The sequence below is a fragment of the Delphinapterus leucas genome, chromosome 5 (genome assembly GCF_059928025.1).
Source record: "Delphinapterus leucas isolate spDelLeu-1000000601 "Yukka" chromosome 5, BTC_Dleu_Yukka2, whole genome shotgun sequence".
NCBI lineage: Eukaryota > Metazoa > Chordata > Mammalia > Artiodactyla > Monodontidae > Delphinapterus > Delphinapterus leucas.
Genome location: NC_143133.1, coordinates 116,516,415 through 116,537,385, shown reverse-complemented (window position 1 = coordinate 116,537,385; position 20,971 = coordinate 116,516,415). Strand labels below are relative to the sequence as shown.

At 47.5% G+C, this 20,971-nt stretch overlaps 1 protein-coding gene across 1 annotated transcript in view; it reads right to left on the bottom strand.

The window, feature by feature from the left end:
• Window positions 1-1,455: 1,455 nt before the first annotated feature.
• Window positions 1,456-20,971, bottom strand: part of MAML3 (mastermind like transcriptional coactivator 3) — a 431,510-nt gene continuing 411,994 nt past the window's right edge. The window contains exons 3-5 of the mRNA XM_022582454.3: window positions 13,754-13,990; window positions 9,424-9,508; window positions 1,456-4,949 (exon numbers count right to left, since the gene is read on the bottom strand). Of these exons, the coding sequence (XP_022438162.2) occupies window positions 3,955-4,949; window positions 9,424-9,508; window positions 13,754-13,990 (1,317 nt within the window). The 3' untranslated portion in view covers window positions 1,456-3,954. The remainder of the gene's footprint in view (window positions 4,950-9,423; window positions 9,509-13,753; window positions 13,991-20,971) is intronic.

Sequence of the window (20,971 nt, the reverse complement as noted above, 5' to 3'; positions counted from 1 at the left end):
AAACAGGTGTCTGTAGTAACTTGTCCAGAGAACACCAGCATGGAAATATGATGTCCTTAGAACTTAAAATGAAAAATCAGTTAGAAAGGCAAGGGACTGACTACACAAACGAGCAGCCCTGCTCTCTTCCAAGGTAGTTTTCCTCTCGCACTTTGCAGGATTGGAAGTAGAGGAGGTGTGGCCAAAAAAGTCATTAATAAGGAAAAATACTAGGTCATTTGTTTTTTATCCTTTTTCTCTAGATACAACCTTCCTTGAAAAGAATGGTTAAAGGCAGAAATAGCTCCTTTAATGCTTTCGAATGTGCCTTAACTTTCAGCGATAAAATACCTCCTCCTTACGGGGCAGGTGCCTACTGACTTCTTGGAAAGATGTTTATTCTCCTTCTTCCCCCGTTATACACTTGCTGCGCTGGGACTTTATAAAGGTCAACACGATTATAAATAAGAAACCATTTTAAAGGAGAATGGTATTCCATCCATCCAGTGCAGTAAATAAAAATATGTGGGTTTGCCTCATCAGGACGAGGAGCCCTTCTCAGACTGCATGTTTTTATTCTGTTGTCAGCCTTCCCATCCCCACCCGCGAATCAGTTCATTTTTGATCTCATGTCACTGAGCCCATATCACTGGGACAAAGCCCAGTGTCACATTGTTTTCTACATGGTGTTATTTGTCAGCTGGTCTGGAACCACAGCCCACCATGGGTAGGGCTGGCCTCTTCTTCCATAGTCAAGTTCATTCTTTCTCTTGGTTTGTACATATCAAAACTCACCTTTGCTTTGGATCTATTTTTGATGATGACCTTATTCTATTCTTGTGGCCTCTTTTTCTGCTTCACCCAGACAGTTTTGAAACATGTTGCTTTACCATGCTTTTTAAAGTTTGATGGGAAGACTTAGGTCAGGTCTTCTAGAAGTGGAGAGGATTCACATGTGTGTGATTTGTTACCGAAGGGCTCCCAGGAGGGGAAACTGAGGGAGTGGGGGAAACAGGGCAGAAAAAGGCAGGAAGCCAAGCAAGGGGGCACCTTCTGGCAAAGTCCCAGCCTCTGCCTGATCCTGCAGGGGACCTTGGAACAGAAATGCTATCTCAGGGTTTGTCCAGGCAAGTTAACTGGGCTCTCATGCTCCTGGCAGGTCATTGGCTAACGTCAGTCTGGAGGGCTGTAAACTTCTAAGCACATTCAACTCTCTGTGGGTGGTGCTGGCCAGACTCTCTTCTTTTACCTTTGCCACATCTCCTGGACTGCAAATTTAGAACATTTTAGTAGCGTGGTGGAATTAAAAAGGCTGGGAATGATTGATCTCCACTGTTACTTAAATGTTTAAATAATGATATAAAAATTTTGAGACAAGAACTGCAGTTAATCAGTTAAAACCCAGGCATAATCCATCTGCTTAACTAAGGCTGGAGCTCCAGGGACAGTCCTAAAATACACTCAACTTTGGATTGGTTCAGATAATGATCTTTTATTTGTTTTTTTTCTTTAAAAGTGGTATGTCAACATCACTTCATTTCTACATTTCAGAGTTCTGTACATTTCTTAAAAGGAAATAAGCAATGCTCAATGTACAAAGTAAAAACAGAAAACTAGAAAAATCTGAATCAAATGGAGGAAGTTGCCCGAGGTCATACAGTACAAATTAGTAATATGATGTCATCTGAAGTGCAATACCACTGCTGGATGATGAGTTACGGAATGAAATAAAAATACTCTATTTTAAACAAACAGTATATATATATTTATATGTATATTTTTTTACAGATAGTAGACCCAGTGATATCTGTCATATTGTAAAAACTTATTTACAAATAACTTTTTTTTAGACATTACATATACATCAGCACCGTAGTAAAAACAAAAACAAAACAAAACCACCTTGTTAAAATCTACCTCTCTATGTAGTTGGTCCCAGTACTGAGCATTCGGAGGAAGCTTTAAAAAGAGCATGGAGTGGCCCTCCCCCTCCATCAGCCACCTCCAGTTTCTCATCATTTCTTATACATTTCTTTCCTGTACCTTTCAGAAAAAGGTAATTATATATTCTGTGTCTTCTCATTTGTTTACTTTCTTCTGTTTGTTTTTGGTTTTCATCTGTTTCCACTCAAGAGTTTCCCTGGCAGTGTCCCTCCCCACACAGGGAGTTCACAGTCAGACTGCCCCCCACCACCTCTTCCCAGGGGTGGCCCACTTGTTCTCCATCCTGCCCCTGGCTGAGTAGGGCTATGACCTTGGTACTTGGCGAGCAAGCCAAGGGCAGTGTTTGCCTGCCTGCCGCCTCTCTGTATCCTCTGCCCCAGCTCTTCATTTGAACCCCCTTCCTTCCCAGGACCCGCCGCCAGTGCAGCCAGTCCGGCTCCCGTGGCTGGGCCGGGGCTCTGACGTGGCAAGTTACACATGAGTGCGCGGAAGCGAGCCTGCCTTTTGGACGCGGAGGGAGGGCGTGGCGGGAGGAAAGCTCACGCCACTCCCACTCACTTAGGACAATGGTTATGCCACGCGGCCTCCAAAACGTCACAGTGGGAGGGGAGGAAATGACGGATGAGATCAGCTTTACGACAGTGGAGGTTATGGATCCCTTCAGACAGACTTCAGTTAGGGCAGATTTGAGTGAATTACCAAGAGAACGACCGTACAGAACTTCAGGAGTGGATCGCTTTGCCCACAGGAAAGGAACCATACCTGCTTGCTTTCCATTATCAAAATGTGTGAAGTGGAGCAATTGATTTTTCAGTTCCTCAACTTTCAGGGTGTGAGGTTTGTCTTTCTGGTGAGTAGGGATGAAGGGCCAGGCTGATTTGAGAGTATCACCCCCTAGGCTTTTCCCAAAGGGAGCCAGAGCCAGCGATGTCCAGGCCAGTCCTCGCTGGTGTCCCAGAAGCATAGAGTGGCCCACTTAGTTCCAGGCAGAGAAAGGAAACTCCAGTGTCACCTTTGCATTTCAGGCATTGTCTAAGTTCTTCTTGCACCTATTTCCCCTCTGCCCGGGCTCCCTAAAGACAAAAGCTTCATTCCTTCTTGGCTGCTCTGCAAGGAAGAGCAAGTGCAGGCTGGGTAGAGGCGAGGAGGAATAAGGGCAGGGACCGGGGAGAAAGGCGGCCGTGCTAGCGGACACAGAGCGTCCAGCCGGGGCCTCTCCGTCCTCGGCCTCCAGGAGTAGATGGGAACTGCCAAGATGTGTTGGGTCCTGTCGGGTCCTCAGGAGGCTCCAGCTCAACTCCCCAGAGTGATGGCCACCGCGGTCACCAGCAGAGGGCTGCCCGCCCGGGACTGCCAGGACCCTTCTCCAAGCTCACTCTGCGAGGCAGTCGCTCTAAAATTCCTGAGGGTCATCACGGGCAGGAGACAGGCCTGTAGGATCCTGTGTCTTCCTGTGACATCTCACTGTTCTTTGCACCCACCCTCCAGACCCAGTAGCATGTCTTGAAGCCTGACATCTCTTTGTAGCCGGAGTTCAGCGCCTTTCTGACGTGTGCTTTTGGCTTGTGCCACCACCCAGCAGGCTCCGTGGGACTCTCAGTCCCGGGCTCTCTCTCCTTTGTGTCTCCAAAGCTACAGCCTCTGGACCAGGGCCAGGGGGGGGCTGACGGCCACCTCAGGTCAGGCAGCAGTCTGTCTTGGCCAGAGCGGCTCTTGCTGGGCCGGACAATCACAGGGAGGGCCGAGCAGAGGGGCTACGGAATCATCTTCCCCACCTGTCTCTGGTGCGTCCCCCTCTTTCGCAGCGGGATTCGCAGGGCGTCTGTCTTGATTGCTGTGTGAAAATCAGGTGAAATGAGGCCCAGCGGGGCTGTGGATTGGCACCTGGATCTTCCACTGTCAGCCGGCTGCAGTTTTGCTCAGATTACGCAGGTCAAATAAACAAAAAAACAAGGATGATGCAACATCCTGTTTCTCTTTCACGGTTGAAGCTTTAACCACTAGAGTTGTGGCTGCCGGGGCCCCTCTTGACTAGGGGTTTCCAAACAATTCATCGAGCTCCTGCATCCACTCGTCCCCTGGCCCACCTTTGATGATGGCGTCCACGAGGTCGGCACTGTCCGAGAGGCTGGGGAAGGAGGCCCCAGCTGCGTCGCCACTGTAATTGTATGACATGTCCTGAGGGGGGTTCCGCTCATAGCCTTGGCCCTGGCTGCTCGAGGCAAAGCTGCCACTGGACATCTGCTGCTGTGCCGGGGGCTGGCTGAACGCTGGCATGCCGGGAACACCCTGGCTTAGGCCAGACATGACCATGGGCCTGGCCGGGCTGGTGCCTTGCTGCCCCGGGAGCGGTGGCACCATCTGCCGACCCATGGCAGCTGGGTTGAGGGTTCTCGCCGTGCCGGTGTTCGCATCCACCACCTGGCTCAGTCCCTGTGGGAAGTGCTGCTTGGTCAGCCTCGGTTGGCCAGCTTGCAGTGGGTAGCTGGCGCCGTTGTTGAATGATGCTAATTCTCCACTAGTCCTCCCAGGCATCCCCTGTAAGCTCCTCTGTTGCCAGCTCTGTGTTCCCTGCTGGACCGTTCCCATAATGCTTTGCAGCCTCGGCGGGCCCTGGGGCCTGGGCAAGGCCTGGCCTACCGGCCCCTTCATTTGCTGGTGCTGCTGGGTGATGGCCGAGTTCACCAGCATGCTCTGACCAAAACCACTCACCATCCCAACCCCTTGTCCCGAGGTGGGCTGCCTCGGCCCCGGGGCTTGGTTGTGTGGGATACTCATGCCACTTTGGTTTGGGTGCTGCAGCATCTGGGTCATTCCTGTGCTCGTATTGTACATTCCCGGTTGGCTGGTAGGTGGGGTGCTATAAGGCGCCAGTCCCATCTCTGACTGGGCTGCTGCGGCCATTGTCCCTGGGTTCTGGGAGGGTCCCATTCCCATAATGCCTGCGTTCTGTGCCATCAGCCGTGAAGTTCGCATGCTCTGGAGGGCTGTCTGGCTTCTCACGGCTGCTATGTCCTGGGGAGACCCTGCAGGGAGAAAAGGACAGACCTGTTCACTCATCTCTACAAGCAATGTATGGTAACAAGTTGTTGGACTTTTCTTTGGGACTGACAAAATTCTTTTAGATGAAAGGAGCTACTCATAATAAATCCTTAAAAATACCAGAGTATTATTTTTCTGACTGTAACATATGCTGATTGTAAAAAATTTGGAAAATAGTGAAAAGCATAAAGATGAAAATTAAGGTCATTCCCATCGTCCAGAGATGACCACCGCTAACTTATATTAATATATAAATAGACACATGAAAACTGGGACCATGAAGTACATAGGCTTTTGTAGTTGACTTTCCTATTTGATATACCCTGATATTATTTTTGTTCACATTTCAGAAACAAATCGTTTCTCACCCGTCTTGATATGATGCCATCCTCAACCAATAAGATACCATCTTTTTGGAGGTGAGAGGAAATTCACCTCCTGGGCTAAATTAGGCAGAAATGGCTGATCACTTTGCATATCCTATTTGTGAAGTGGAATATGGTTCAGCAGAGAATACTATCAATAAAGGCCATTAGGCTAATTTCCTCTAAGACTTGAGTAGGATTTGAGAGGTTAAAGGCTATCGCTTCTGCTAAGAAGCTATTTTGACAGATGGGACATTTCTTGGAACCACTCTGTAGACTTCCACATGCTCCAGATTCTCTGAATCATAATATGTCGGTGCGAACTGGCCAGCTTCCTGAGTTAGAAAAAGAAATCATCCTCCTACTTGCTACTTGGCAATGAACTTTATGCATTTCTCCAACAAAGGCCACTCCTTCAAATCAGCAATGACCACTAAGGCAGTTTTAATGACGCTACTTAAAAGTTGACCAGAATATCAATGCCAAGTCACTCAACCCTAATTAGACATTTGAGCGAGTCCTTCTTTACACGTTTCCAGGAAATTTCTAAACCAGTCAAGAGAATAGAAATGTCACCCTTAGAACCCGTCAGTGTTGTCAAGGGCTAGGCGGTGCACAGAAATGGATTTTTCTGTGTCCCTTCTAATGATTAAGTCTATGAAAAAAAGAAAAATAGTTTTTTTCCTGGACATTTAAAAAAGGTGCAGCATGGGAGCCAATCGATACTATAAGCAAATTTGATCCTACCTGGAACCTGGATGAGAAACCAGATGAGAATAGTGTAACCTTATTAAGGCTGGCACCTGCTGGCAGATAACTGAAGTGTGTTTTTGTCTTCCTGATTGGGTTATTGATTTCTGGGCAGCAAATATGTCTCCATATTTTCTTTCTTTCTTTAAGAAAGAAAATTATGGGAATTTTGATTATGACAAGTTTTTGTGACTTGAGATCAATATCATGCTGAATTGAAAAATGAAATGGTTACTGTGGGGAAAGCAGAAAGATCTGGGGGGAGATCCCTAGAAACGTTTCAATTTTTTGTTTTGAGCTTAATTGTATCTAAGTGGAGTTTTGAAAAAAAGTTCCTGATTAAACACTGGATGGTGGTATATATTGCAACTTGCAATCTTGTTATGAAGCTTTGTGACCTTAACAACTAAATTTGTATTGACTACATGGCCAGTCTGATCAACTGTGGTGAAATGGGTTATTGAGTTGCTTATAAAAAAATTTAAGGGAAAATATTGTTGACTCAGAGATTGATTGGATAGACCCAATTTACATAAAACAGGCTGCTGGAAACAGATGAAAGGACTTTCATATTTCGGACATTTTTGTTGTAACTTAGAATAAATATGTTGAGGGATTAGATATTGACTGGACTAATTTTGTGAATGAGAAATAGTTTCCTTTCTTTAGAGGGCAAAAATGCTGCAGTGCCTCTTAAGAAGTATTGAACCATTAATCCAAGCCAACCTTTATTTTTACTTGGTGTCCATGACTACACTATCCAGATGTAGTTCTTATTAAAAAAAAAAAAAGGACCTTTTAATATCAGCAGTCAGCACCATATTTTCAACCTAAGAAAAACAAAAAACCTCCTATTAATCTGGTTTTATGAACTTGGGTAATTTTAAATATACAAAGGAAAAAAATTCAAATGCCTTCAAAGAATTAACGTGTCTTTATCTGACAACTACATATGTTAAACAGTGGACTACTTTTTCTTCTTTTTTATTTTTGTCTAAAACAGATATTACTGTGAGATACTGTAGTCAAATTAATTTTCTTGTCTGTTGGTTAACATCACAACGTCAAAGAAAATTTTCCATATTCAAACAGAGATGGTAACATGCAATTTTTTCCCTAAAAGGGTCTGTGTTCTGTTTTCACTCACAAGAAGTCTATATTTATGTAAAATAAGCTTTTCCCCTAGGCATGTAACATTGCCCAGAGACACAGAACTCAGCAAGAGAAAGTTCGTCTTTAAAACCTTTGAAAACTGTAGTGGTCAGTGGACCTGTAGGTCTCAGATAAGTTATTCCTAACAGAACTTCTCTCCAAGGACAATATTTTTTATCTATCAATTTGCTGTTTTCCCAGATACATAACATTATGATATCTAGGATGTCAGTAAAATTACATGAAAATACAGAAGAAAAATTTAAAAGTTATCATGATATCAACCAGCTTAGGAAACCTAAAATGTCGCTGGTTGTTTAGCCTAAGTGGAGCTAAGTTTTTTAGGTTGATTACCTGTGATTTGGGGTTTTAGAAAAGTTCAAAGAGTAGAACTTTTAAATTGGACCCAAACCATTCAGAATAACTCATAACATAGAGGAGTTACTAAATTTTGGTGGGTCCCTGTATTCCAAAAAATAATACATGAGTTATGAACCTAGAAAACTCAAGGGACACAATACCAGGTTTATCAGATTTAATGGTTTAAATTAGTTCATAATACAAAGCACCAGTTTCCAAAGTATGGCCCCGGGCCAGTAGCAACAGCAACTGTGGGGAAACTGTTAGAGATGCAAATTCTCAGGCCCTGCTCCAGACCTACTGAATCAGAGACTCTGGGGGTGAGGGCGGGCTTCTGTTTTGAACCAGCTGTGCTGGTGATCTGATGCAGGCTCAAGTCTGAGAGCCACAGGTACAAAAGAGGGCTCCGGGTCTGCAACAAAAACTACGCATGTAACAATGACTATTTCCCACTCCTCCCCCCCACTGACCAAGTGAGAAACAGAATTCTTCAAAGAATATTGGCACTAATTTAGTGCACAGAACAAACTCCCTTTGTCCTTCCCTGTGTCGAGTCCAAAGGGATCTGAAGTGATATAAATGTCCCAGGGATGGGAGGGGGTGATAGCAGCTCAAGCCCCAGGGGGTCCACAGGCAATCTTCAGGGAGATCTGGCCGTGAACATCAGCGGCTTTTAGACTCCTTAAGCCACAACTCACAGTACATACACATGTGGGTTTAGGACAGAAACAAAAGTTGCCCTAATTATGATACACTCCAATCATTTCTATTATTTCGTTAAAAAATGTTGGTTGTGGCCAATCATCTTCACAACCTACTTGAGTGTTGCAACCCAAAGACTGAAAAAGGCTGCCCTAGATCACAGAAGTTTCACCCACAGTCTATGGAAAAGGGTGACACTTGTGAAATGATCCACAAAGTTTGTATTTATTTATATATATGGATATTTCTGTGCAAGGGGCTTCATAGCTTCTGGCAGATTGTCAAAGCGATAGGTAACATTTGAGAAGTTAGGATGCATTGATCTAGGTCTTCAAAAAGGACAGAGGACAGGAATGAGGATTTCTGCTGCTTCATGACCCCTGTGGCCCCCTGAAAACTCCTGTGGATGAGATTGGGAAGGGTCCTCAGACTCATCCTCCAGCCCATACAAGACCCACAGGGGCTCCCATCTCTAGATGGGAGCGATTGATATTTGAGTGGACCTTCTACTTTACAGAGAAATGGCAACGCCGCACAAACAGTGCACCCATTGCTCCTGCGGCCATGATTCAGGATTTGTGCAAAGGGCCGCAGGATCAAGAAAGTCCAATCAAACTCAAGTTCCTATTTGCCTTCTATGTTCAGCAGAGATTAGTGGCTGCCGAAAGCCAGATTCTTTTACAAGGTTGCTGGAAGTGAGGGCTTTGGTCAGCTGACCTACTGGGATTAGCAAGAAAGATGTGACACGGGATTCCCCCCACTCCTCCCCATGGCCACTGAGATGACGATCCAGACGTAAACAGGGCTGATATTAGGTCAGTCGGCGCCAGTATGTCTTTGCTGGTTGTTAAACCACCGAAATACTTCCGTAGCTTTGGTAAAGAACAGCTGCTCCAGTCCCACTCCCACCGCCGCCCCGCCCCCGCCCCCGGCCCACCAGGACCTCTTGGGGCCCAGCGACCCAAAGGTTAACGCCTGGGATTCTGATGGGTTGGCATCATCAGTTCTTAAATATTTTTAATGTTACCTGGACACAAACACAGCAGCCGTGGCATTGTCACTGGCTCTACATTCACTTACACTTGCCCACTGGAATGGATACAACGGCAGAGGTGTGCACCGGCCTCACCTTGAAACTGGGCGACCTGCTGCACTGGGTATGGGTTGCGCGGCCGCTGGAGGTGCTGCCGGGGTAACTGTGGCGGCTGCAGCTGCTGAAACGATAGGACAAGGAGGGCCGGGGGGGTGGGGTGGGAAGAGGCGCACAGTTAGATCTCCTGGCTGTTCTGAGGAAGCGGTTTTCAAAACCTGAACTCTGTACTGAAGAATAACACGCATACAGGTCAGGGCACAAGCGCGTAGCATCCGTGCCCCGTGCGACGGATTTTCACAAAGGAACACACTCATGGGTCGAGACGCAGAATGCTGCTAGAAGCCCCTCCTGCCCGTTCCCAGCCACTGCCCTTCACCTGACCCGTGGGCACACTATCCCAGCCTAGCAACAGGTTAGTTATATCTGCTTCTGTGCTTCAGAGAAGTGGCCTGAGACAATGTACTTGAGCCTGTTTTCTGGGGGACTGGCTTCTTGCATTCATCGCGTTTGGGAGCTCCATCCACGGTGATGCCTGCAGTGGGGTCCATTCATTCTCACTGTCGAGTAGTATTCCCCCCATAAGAACATCCCACGATGTCTTTGCCCATGCTACTAGGGGTGGCTGCTTAGGGTGCTTCTGGCTTTCGGCCGTCAGAGCCCCCTCTGCTGCAGACATCCTCGGTGAACACCTGTGGCCTTTCTGCTGTGTGGACCTGCTGGCTTATGAGGGAGGTGTAGCCAGGGAGGCAGTTCTGACTTTGCTTTTCCGACGTCAGCCTGCGTGCTTTCCTCAGCACGGTGGGTACCGAGCTCAAACGGACAAGCAGCTAACTTTTAAGGACCTAAAATAGATGCTTCGGGTATAGGAAGATGGGATTCTCAGGGCCTATAAAAAAAAAAAAAGGCTCATTTTATCCCCAGGAAGCCACCCTGCCTGCAAAATACATCTCCACAAGTCAAACATACAGCATTTACTGCCTTGAGGAAACCGCGTGGGGTTCCACGTACACCAGGAGCCAGGAGGCCCGCGTTTTAGTTTTTCTTCTTCCAGTCACGAGGCTTCTGCACTGCCGGCACTGTTACCAATATACAGGGAAGGCTATTATGATCATTATCATGCTGTATGTGAAAAGGGAGAGAAAATAAGAGTGAGGTGGAAGGAGCAAAGAAAGGGGTTTTCGTTCTGGGTCTGCCATCAAGTAGCTGCGTGACCTTCGGCATGTCATCTGACCTCCTCTGCAGCTGTGGAATATGCATCAAGCACCTTTCATCTGCGAGGGCTAGGAAAACAGACAACGAGGGCCCCGCTTTTTACAGTGTTCATTATAAAAATAACACACATTGACCACTTCTTAACACATGTGTTTATCTCTATTTTTTCCTCTTGTTTTTGTTCCTGGGCAGCTCTATAATTTTCTTTTTCTTTCTGTTTCTTGACAAGGCCAGCCAGTACTGGCAACCAAAGAAAAGAAGGGCCTCTGTTCACCCCATCCTGTGGTGTTTTGCTCGAAACCGTTGAAATGAATTAATTGTATAGACACAGCGTAGACAAGAAACCATGCTAATCTTTTAGGCAGCAATCTAAGAACATTACTGAGAGTAAGGTGAGCATTTAAAAGCTTCTCAGAAGCCAAACTTCCCATATTATGTAAGAATTTAACTGTTCCACTTACAACTGGGCATCAGCCCTGGGGTAGCCTGGGGTGGATTGTCAGTCAGGAGTCAGGGGGCCCAGGTGCCAGTCCTGGCTCTGCCCCTCTCTAGCTCTGCGATCTCTGAAAAAAATCATGTAAGCTCCCTGGCCTCAGTCTCCTCGTGTGTAAAATAAAGGGACTTCATGATCCTCAATGTTTCTTTCAGATCCAAAATTCCAGATTCCGTTGAACCTTCGTGAATGGGTGGGATTTGACACGCTCTGTGCTCTTGAGAATAACGCATTAAATGTTAATTCACACCTGCTTTCAACTTGTTCTGATTTCTAAGTCCACTGAGAACCATTTGAAAGTTCCCAAAGATATGCAAGATACCCCCAGTCTTTCTGTTTTCCCTCACATGTCCTTTCCGGAAACCCAAGTGTTCCCAGTACGCTGTTGGCAAAATTGAAAGTGTTAGGATGCTTTCACTGCCGCTGCAGGGACCAAGGAAATCAGCTTGGCCACATTCAACCTCAAAAATGTAGGCATCAATAAGCACTTTCCCCAGGTGCAGGTGAGATGCTACATCCCTCTGACTTACTTCTGGGCTAGTCCCACAGGATGGCTGGCACGTGTGGCTGCAGCTCGTACACTACCTTCTGTGACCCCAGGGTCAAGTGGCAGATCCACACCTTGTGCAGTTTCCGAAGGGTTTTACACTTATTACTCACGTTGAGCATCAGGAGGAAGGCTGGGAGATTAGGAAAACCTTATTTGGCAGATGAGGAGAGAGGTTAGGTGGTTTTTCCAAAATCATACCATAAGCAAAGGATGTGACCCAGAGTGAACTGTTCTTTCCTTGGTCCCTCTTCAGCTCCCGGAACACACAGTCGTTAAGGAATTATACTCTTTTTTTTTTTTTTTTTTTTTTTTGCGGTACGCGGGCCTCTCACTGTTGCGGCCTCTCCCGTTGCGGAGCACAGGCTCCGGACGCGCAGGCTCAGCGGCCATGGCTCACGGGCCCAGCCGCTCCTCGGCATGTGGGATCCTCCCGGACCGGGGCACGAACCCGTGTCCCCTGGATCGGCAGGCGGACTCTCAACCACTGCGCCACCAGGGAAGCCCTATACTCATTTTTTTTGCAGTTTCCCATTTCCTCATCTCTTCTGAGGAGCCCTATGTCTGTCTTTCCGTGGTCCCGGGTTCTGAGGGGTCCTGCACTCTCTCACCTCAAGGTCTGTGGGCACCATCCGTGAAAGCAATGCTCCCGGTCTCCTGCCTTCCCCCTCATTCCCGGGGTTGGCTGACCTTGCCAAGTGGGGACACCCCTGGGCTGGCACAGCTGAGTTTGGCCTGGTTACCCCGACTCCCCTTTGTGTCTTGGTCACAGCACAGACATCAAAGACCATCCCTCCAAGTATCAGGCACACCTGAAATTTCCTGGGATTGGCTGAGGGGCGGATCTGCAAAGCCCAGCTTCCCCTCGGCAGCTCCATTTATCACTGTCTGAGAGATATGAGCGTGGCTCCTTGTCACACACCTTATGCAGGGTGAGAGGGATAGAGGTTTGTTTGTACAAGAGCTGCCAGGAAGCTGACTGACCTCAGTAAAAAGGGAGATAATTACACAGCTGTTCAAGAACAAAAGCGAACAAGGGAACATAAGTGAACTGTGCTCAACGGTACAATTTTTCTATTTGGGGGATGACTGGTGTTACTTTGAACTGCTGCCCTTGGTTACTAAGGACCTCGATGTGTCTCATGTCCTACACAACCTCTCCTATAGATATGGTGGAGGATACTTAATACATTTCCAAAATTCTGATCCTATTAGAAACATTCTAGAAGGGTAATTGTGGGCCTTGAGCCTTAGATGACAGCCTCACGTCTCCTATAATAGAAGGGTGAGACGTGCTGGATAGGCCCCCACGGGAGGCATCCAGGGACTCCTGGGGAAGTCCTCAGGCCTTTCCCGAGATAACACGAAATCAGGCACGGGCATCTCGAAAAACAAAACACACTGGAACTGAGAGGAGTAGCCCCCATGGAAGGCTTTCTTTCAAAGCTGGAGGAATTATATATGTCAAGGGTTGTCAAAGACGCCTAAGGCAAAGCTTTCTCTGTGTTAGGCCTTTAACTCAAACATTTCCTGAGCTGTGTTCAAAGCTGCTGGGAATTTTCTCAAGTTTGCACCCTTTCTGTGACCCCGAGTTCAGGTTTCCAGGTAGTTCTGTGGGCCCTATTATTCTGCTATTGTTCCTGTTCCATTGTTCATGACCAATTCCGTAAGAATTCTTCTCAATCCCTCCTTCTGACACTTTCCTCCAAGAAGCAAAGTTCTCTGAATTATTTTCTTTTTTCTTCATGCTGGAAATATCAGAATTTACGAAGCACGTGAGCCAGCCCCCTTCCACCCTCGCCCCCCATGCTGATTCTACAGACCCCTGTACCAGAAGCCACGAGAAAAGAGCCAGACTTGAACTGAAGAACGGTCTCTGGCAATTGGGTCTTCAAATGGATGGCGGAAGCCTGTCTTTTCAGAACGAACTAATTCATTCTAAGATAAAGCCTAACTAACGGAAAGGTCTACATTCTGCAGGTTCTTCTGTGATCTCAGGAAATGCTGGCTTGTGAATTTCTTGATGAGGGACATGAACTGAGACTCCCTCACAGACACCAGGCACTGAACAAGTGTTTGCCGAACGAATGGATCACACCACGGGCGTGAGTTACCTGCTCCGCCAGAATCTGCTGCTGCTGCCTCTGCTCCCTCAGGAATTGTTGCTTCTGCTGCCCCATCAGCTGGGCCCGCTGATCAATGAGCATCTGCTTCATGAGGGCTGCCTGGGGCTGGCTGCCCAGGAAGCTGGGCCCCGCTGGACCAGCTCCGGAGACCATGCCGCCAGAGCCCGGGGCTACGGAGGACTGCATGGGGCCCGTGGTCCGGGGAAGCCCGACCGGATGCTGCTCCTGGAAGGACAGGAAGAGAAGAGAATGCAGCCACTCCACAACTGAAGGAAAGCACAGGGGTTAGGGGGATGGGGTAGGGCCCGGCCTAGGGACCTACGGGATCCCGAGAGGCACACATTACATTTCCATAAAAAGAACCCAGTGGTCCTCAAACCTGGCCTTACCACAGGTGGGATTGGAGAGGCTACAGGGCGACAGTAATAGAGCACGGCTCTGGGAAAATGTGAGACCCGGTCCAGTCTGTTTCTGATGGGACTGGCTAAGGAACAAGAACCGCATTTTCAGTTAGCATTCTGTGCTCCTTCAAAGGAAAGGGAATAAGCCCTCAGGTGGGGCTCATTTTAAGTCTGGAATGAGGCACCCTCACCGCCTGCCTGGCTAAAATGCGCTTCTTAGCTAGTAGGAGAGACGTTTACAGAAGACTGCTGGAGTTGATTCGTCAGCAGATTGCTATTCGATGAAATTCTAATTAATTGTGACATTTGAAAGCTTTGACGTGTAAAAAAAAAAAATCCTGCTAGTGAGAATCGTTGATGGTGAGAATTAGGAGTGTGTTACCCTGACCAAAGATATGAAATCTCCCAACATCTTTAAAGATAGAATTGGGTCTCAGGTGTCTGGGATAACTTAAACGTGGGGGGTTGAATTGGGTCTCTTGATTCTATAATTATGTGTCCGCCAGTCAAATCAGATGATGGCAACTTTTAAGGACTGGTCCTTAAGGAACAGGAGGTAAAGTGTTAGAGAACTCCTCACACACAGCCCAAGCCACTACTCGGAGACTGTACTCAGAGGGGAAGTAACAGCCCGACGGTGTAGACCATTGGGGAAAACAGCTGATGGGAAAAGTAGGTGTGTGACCATAAGATGTACTTTCTCGATGCTTTCTTTCCTGTTCGTTCTATCAAGCATAGCTGGTAATGGCAAAGTATTGTCTGAACATTTCACAGAAAGGTTTCTTTTAATTCACTGAAGTTTCAAGTAATTAATCTGAACAAAGAGAAGCTGCGGTCTGAGAGGTACACAAGTTAAATGGGTATACGTGTAAGGACATACAGAGTCATATCATGAGGCACAATTATGAGACTTAGATCATGAGAAACGAATGTGAATAACTCTACAGTATTTAAATTTTTGTATCCAGTTAAACTGGATTAAAAAAAAATTCCTCATTGTAAAATCTAGATATTCATTCTTTTTTTCCACACTGGTTATTATTTCCAGTTATATGGGGTGAAGGAAATTAAGACTACACCGATGTATACAGGCAAGTGACTACCTTAAATGGATGTGTAGTAGTTATCAAATTTTATTTGCAATGGTATTTCCATCGTTATTAATGCATTCCTTCATTCATGCATGCAACTAGCCTGCTCTGTGAACAACATGAATTTTATCCACCTCTTCTGAGCCATCCTATATGAAAAACAGGGTGCAGTCAAACTGGATTTTAATATTTGTCCTCTTTTTGCTTTGCTACCTTTTCAGTGTTGGTACAGTCAATCACGTGGGCAGTTTCCTCTCAAAACAGAGAGTCGTGTTTGACACAACTCCTAGAGACGCAGCCCTGCATTGGAGCCCCCGTAGCCTGCGCTTGTTGGACCCCCTTCCCGCTACTGTGTGGAGCTCAGCCATTCACATCCTTCTTTCCAGGTACACCGAAACCCACATCTTCAGGTACTCTTCGTCCCTCCCATCAGCACCCAAAGAAAACAAAACAAGCAAAACAAAAAACCAAACAAAACCCCGTTAGTCCTCTCATCTGGGAAACAATAGCTCAAGAAGTTTTGGTTAATCAGTGCGGTGGCCCAGGTCACACAGTTAGTAAATGGAAGAACCAGAACTTGCAGAACTGGAACACTGAGTTTGAGTCTAAATTCAGTATTCCTTCCACAAGCATAGGCCCTTCCCAGACGACGGGTCCATGGTGCCAAGCGTGTGCCTAAGAATTGCCTGTAGACTAAATATATAGTATGTCTCCCATAAATACACTGTGTTCTATTTTTCAAATGGTAAGTGTGGTGTTACTGAAATTAAAACTTCTTGTCTTTGTGTATTTTCTCTGTACACAGACAATTATTAGGTAGAGAGCTATGAGATATTAATAATAAAAAGACCTTATACTCAGCAATGCCTGGAACTTTATGCCACCAAAAAGTTTACTTTATGACTGACCCCTGCAGAGGTCAAGATATTTCACTCTTTCCTTTTCCCCCCAAACTTGCCACCTGTTTTCCAAACCCTTCCTTCCAATGGGATGAAGCTGTTTCTTGCCACCTTTGGAGACAAATGGCTGACTGACTTAGCACTTTAACAAATGAATTCACACGGAAGTGCAGATAGCTGACCAGCGAAAATACAGATACACAGTTTTTTCTGTGTATTTCAGAATATTTGATATTTTCCAATTTTGATAATGAGGAGGGAGTTGGAAAGAAAATGAGACCCAAGGGAAGATCAAGTTCTCTTTGGCTTGGTTTTATGAGAGGACTGGTCTGGGCTGGCCCCGTTTATCTTTGTACACTTTGAGATATTCTTGTCCTGTGAGACTAGCCCTCAAGTACCTGGTGAGCTTGCCCAGGAGCCATAAGTAGTAATGTGTTGCTCTCCCAGCCTTCTCTCCACCCAGAAAGAAAGGGAGAGGCAAATGAGGTGAGGATGTAGATTCATCTAAGCATATCTAGTCCCTGTCTTCCTAGACCAAAAAGAAATACAAGTCCGCCACTTTTCAAGAGTTCAACTTACGCCACTCCTCTTTTATGAAACGCCTACACTAGTATCTGTTTTATCTTCTGTAACTGGAAGAAATCTGAAGAGGATTTTCGCTTTTACAAAGGAAGGTGAAAATCTAAGATAGCATTCAGTGTTTGTTTTGCAGAGTGATGGTAGAGACAGCAGGCGCCTCCAGCAACAAGAGTGGCAACACCAAGCTCCTTCCCCAGGAACTACACTCAGCGTCTCAGCATCAAGCTGCCATAGCTTTGAACTGTGTGAGCATCTGTGCTCTATCTCTATTTATTTCGCACATTCTTAGCAAGATGTGTCCTAAGGTGCTTGCTTCTTCACTGTAAGCCATGTCGGCTTAGGAAAGGTTTCATAGGGATGCTCTACTTTCAGATGGGGCGGGGTGTTGCTGAACTTCTAAAGCACAGTGCGTAAAACCCTTCCCAAAGGGATAGTCTGATTATTACCTCCCAGGGTTATATATTTCCCCCAGTGGTTCCCTCTCGAAGATTTTGCCTTCAGGTTTCTCACCAAAGACCTGAAGACCGAGAGGCAGGAGGGCTATGTGCACTTTTACAGGACTGCCCTCCCTATGAAACATTTGTGAGCCTAGGTTGATACACCTTTCCCAACCAGCTCTGCTGCATTCAACAGCGGGTGAGTGGCACCCAGAGCCCCAGCCTCAGGTGTGTATGCCAAGTGTGAAGACGTGCCGAGTGACACCTTACAAACTGAGCTGGCTGAGGCCATTAGCTGATGCGTATGACATGGTGGATTTTAACACCCCCCCACCCCGGTCTAAGAGGGCTTAATGAGCATTAGTCTGTCGAATTTCAGAATTTCAAGCCCCCGCTCTTGTTTCTAAGGAGGACACACACTGTGCGTGCAATCAGAGAAAACCGGGCTGGGCTTTCGTCACCAGAAATGTAATGCCTTGAAGCCAAATGATGCAGTATTTTTAGTTTTAATTACTAGCTTGTTCTCCACTCCACCCCCTGCCCAACGACCTCCCTTGCCTTCTACCCAGAATCTTAATTCAGCCTCTTCCTCTCAGAAATCCAATTGACTACATAGATCTTCATTACTCCCCAAAGCTCTCACTCTTCAGTAAAATAAAGGGAGGGGGAAAAAAATCAAAACCAATGAACCTATTTTACATATCTTCTCTTCCAGGGAAAAGATCTTAGCAATTTTCTAAGGGCTGGAGATAGGTCAGAGGTGTTAAAAAAACACCCTACTTCCCCCAAAGAGGCAGTTTTTACTTCAAAAAGCAGCTGTGGTAAAAATCTCTCAAGAGTAGCCATCTGTTTATTTATAAATCTGTGCGTAAGGAAGCTTTATTTTCTCGTACGTGTTTTCAAGAACATGCCTCGTGTTTGGGTAAGAGGGGCCGGGGTTGCTGGCGGTGGACCAAAGACTGCTGGCTCCTTGGAGGGGGGATTGCAAGAGGCTTCCGGCGGTGACTGGGACTGGGGTGCCGGGCCTTAGTGGAGAACTGGCTGGAGGATGCTCAGGGCTTCGGCGTTTTTTCAGGTGCTAGCGTCGGGGGAAACAAGGAACAGCTGCTGTTCCTCCTCGGCCCCAGCAGATGGTAGTGTCAGCCCGGTCCTCGCCGCCAGCCCGCCCGCTCGCCCGCGCGGCTTGTCCCCTCCCCCCGCCCCCTCCCAGCCTGCAGATGGCTTAATCAGGACTCGCCTTCCTCCCCCACCCGGTCCCCCCGGCCCCGCGCGTCTGGGCTAACGCTACGAGCGTGGAGCCAGGCAGTCAAGTGTTACTGCGTATAGCAGGTAGCCTGGCAACTGAGAGCATAATACCGAGCAGATGGTGTGCGCACGGCGTGATGGACATCACACACGACAGCCTGAGACAATCCAGGAATTCCCTGGTGACTCGAGGCCCTCTTTACACAAAATGAGTTCTCTCTCCATTGCCGTGTATCTCTGGGGTTATCTCCCTCCTCTCTCCGACTGACACTGAACTGGTTTCTTATTACCGACCTTGCTGCCAGCCCGAGGGGAGGGAGATTTCTCGTGTGGGTGGGGGAGGCCGTGGAAGGAAACGGAAGGGCCGGGAGATGGAGGAGGTGATGGGGGCGTTGGCGACCCGAGAGGGGAGGGACAGTGGCGTACCCCAGACCCAGGGGCGGAGTGTCCGAGAGGGTCAGCGTTCACCGTAACCCGGGCTGCACGAAGCCTGCGCGGTGAGAGCCGCGCCGGGGGGCGAGCCTGGGCTTAGTGTCTTTGCCATCGCATGGCTTACGAACAGCCTAAATGAAATTTAGGATTTTGCTTAAAAAGCCCCCTGGGGCGTAATTTAGCCTCTCGACTCGAGCGTATATGCTTACAAGTCCTTAGGGGACTCTAAGAAGTCAGGAGTGAGGCCCGTGCGCCCCTGCCGGGGCCGAAGATGCGTCTCCGCGCAGGCGTCCTTAACAAAGAAACCGACTAGGCGGTCTGGGCGCGGGCAGGGGCAGCGGAGGGAGGGCGTGCGGCGGCCGAGCCGCCCAGGGGCCCCGAGATCCTCGGCCAGCGCGCTGCTCCGCAACCTGGGAGGCCTCTGCGCGCTCCCCGGGGCGCATTTCACCTCCCCCTCCCCGCCACGTCGTGTGGGCCGGTCGCCGGCAAGGAAGTGGGAGCCGGAGGGCACTGGGGGGAGACAGGAGGGTAGTTCACGGTAGGAAGAAGTAAAATTAATACATAAACAAAAAGCATGTCCCAGAAGACAGACCTGTGCTTTTCACACACACTGAAGTGGATCAATTAAAAAAAAAAAAAAATCCAGCCCCAGTGGAATTTTGCCTAGATTCTATACAACAAGCCACTTCTCTGTCCAACCTCTCACCACTGTCAGGGGTCTTCTCCTGCAAAGGTACTGTTGAAGTTTTAAGTTTCAGAAGGAGGAAGTCTTTTCAAAGGTGGAAGCTGACGTTTCACGCAGAACCTCACACTTGTTGGGAAGTTCAGTACATTCATGTCAGAGAATCCGACACCCACTGCAGAGCCGGCTGGAGGCATCCGGCTGTGACAACCTGGGGCTCAGGGTGGTGAACTGGCTTCCTGAGGCTCAGGGGGCCATCTGACCTCTGGGTCTCAGTCCCCACCTCTTCAAACGGAAATCCTATCCATAGGACTCCTCCCTCGACAACGGAAACTTTGGAGATAAATAAGCTATAGAGGGAAAATGGCTAAGAAGGTGCTAAAACTTCTTCCAATTTAAGTGTGGGCTGTTGGGGAACCATGAGGGCTACATCAGGGGTTCTCAAAGCGTGGCTCCAGGACCAGCACCTGGGAGCTTGTTAGAAATGCAGATTCTCAGGCTCTGCTCCAAGCCTCCTGAACCAGAGTCTTTAGGAGGAATTTAACATGCCCTTCGATAATTACCATGCCCCACGTTTTGAGACTCACTGGGCAAATAATCCTGGTTTATGGGCACTGACTGCAACCTGGGGTATCAGCGCTCTCTGTGATTAGATTGCAAACCCTGCACTTTCAAAAGCAAGTCAGAGTGCTGAGTTACTTAAGTTTCTATTGCCAATTCTTCTGCATTTGGAACAGAACTCTCTAATTTTCAGAGGGCTGTGCAGGCAATGTAAACTCAAGAATTCCGAAAGGAGCCTATGCCATGATTCTTCCAGAAAGGTCGGTGCTCCTGTAGCTCTGCTCTGGAGGCGCAGCCAAGAGCAAGGAAGGGGTGAAGCCAGTTAAACTCGCTCCCTTACTCAGGGAGGAAGCATCAAACATCACTAGACTTCCCGTCCCCTGGTCTGCTATAAGGTAGGAAAGCTATGATTTGAGGAAAGTCCCCTCTTCAAACAAGAAGAAGACCAGAAGCAACAGTGGAAGAAGACAACTAACACTTATGGGGCACCTACCGTATGCAAAACACTCAGCTCAGTGTGTTCTCCAGTGCACTTAAAACTCATTTTGCTGATTAAAAAGAATCCGAGTCTCTGAGACGTTAAATAACTTGCCTGATGTCCCACAGCTGATGGTGGTCTTTGGGATTCTGACTTTTCCACTGACCAGAACATGCATCTGGTCTAAATTGAGCAGACCACCCAAGAGGACTCTGGAGTAATGAGAAATGGGAAGGGGCGGGGGGGAGAGGAATGGGCATAGAATAAAAAGGTAGACACTCTATTGGGATCAAAGGATGAAGCTGAATGAGCACAAAAATATACATCATTTTTTATATGTTGCCTGATACCCCAAATTAGGATGCCTCTGTGGTATCAACTCTGACATTTAAAGAAAGGGC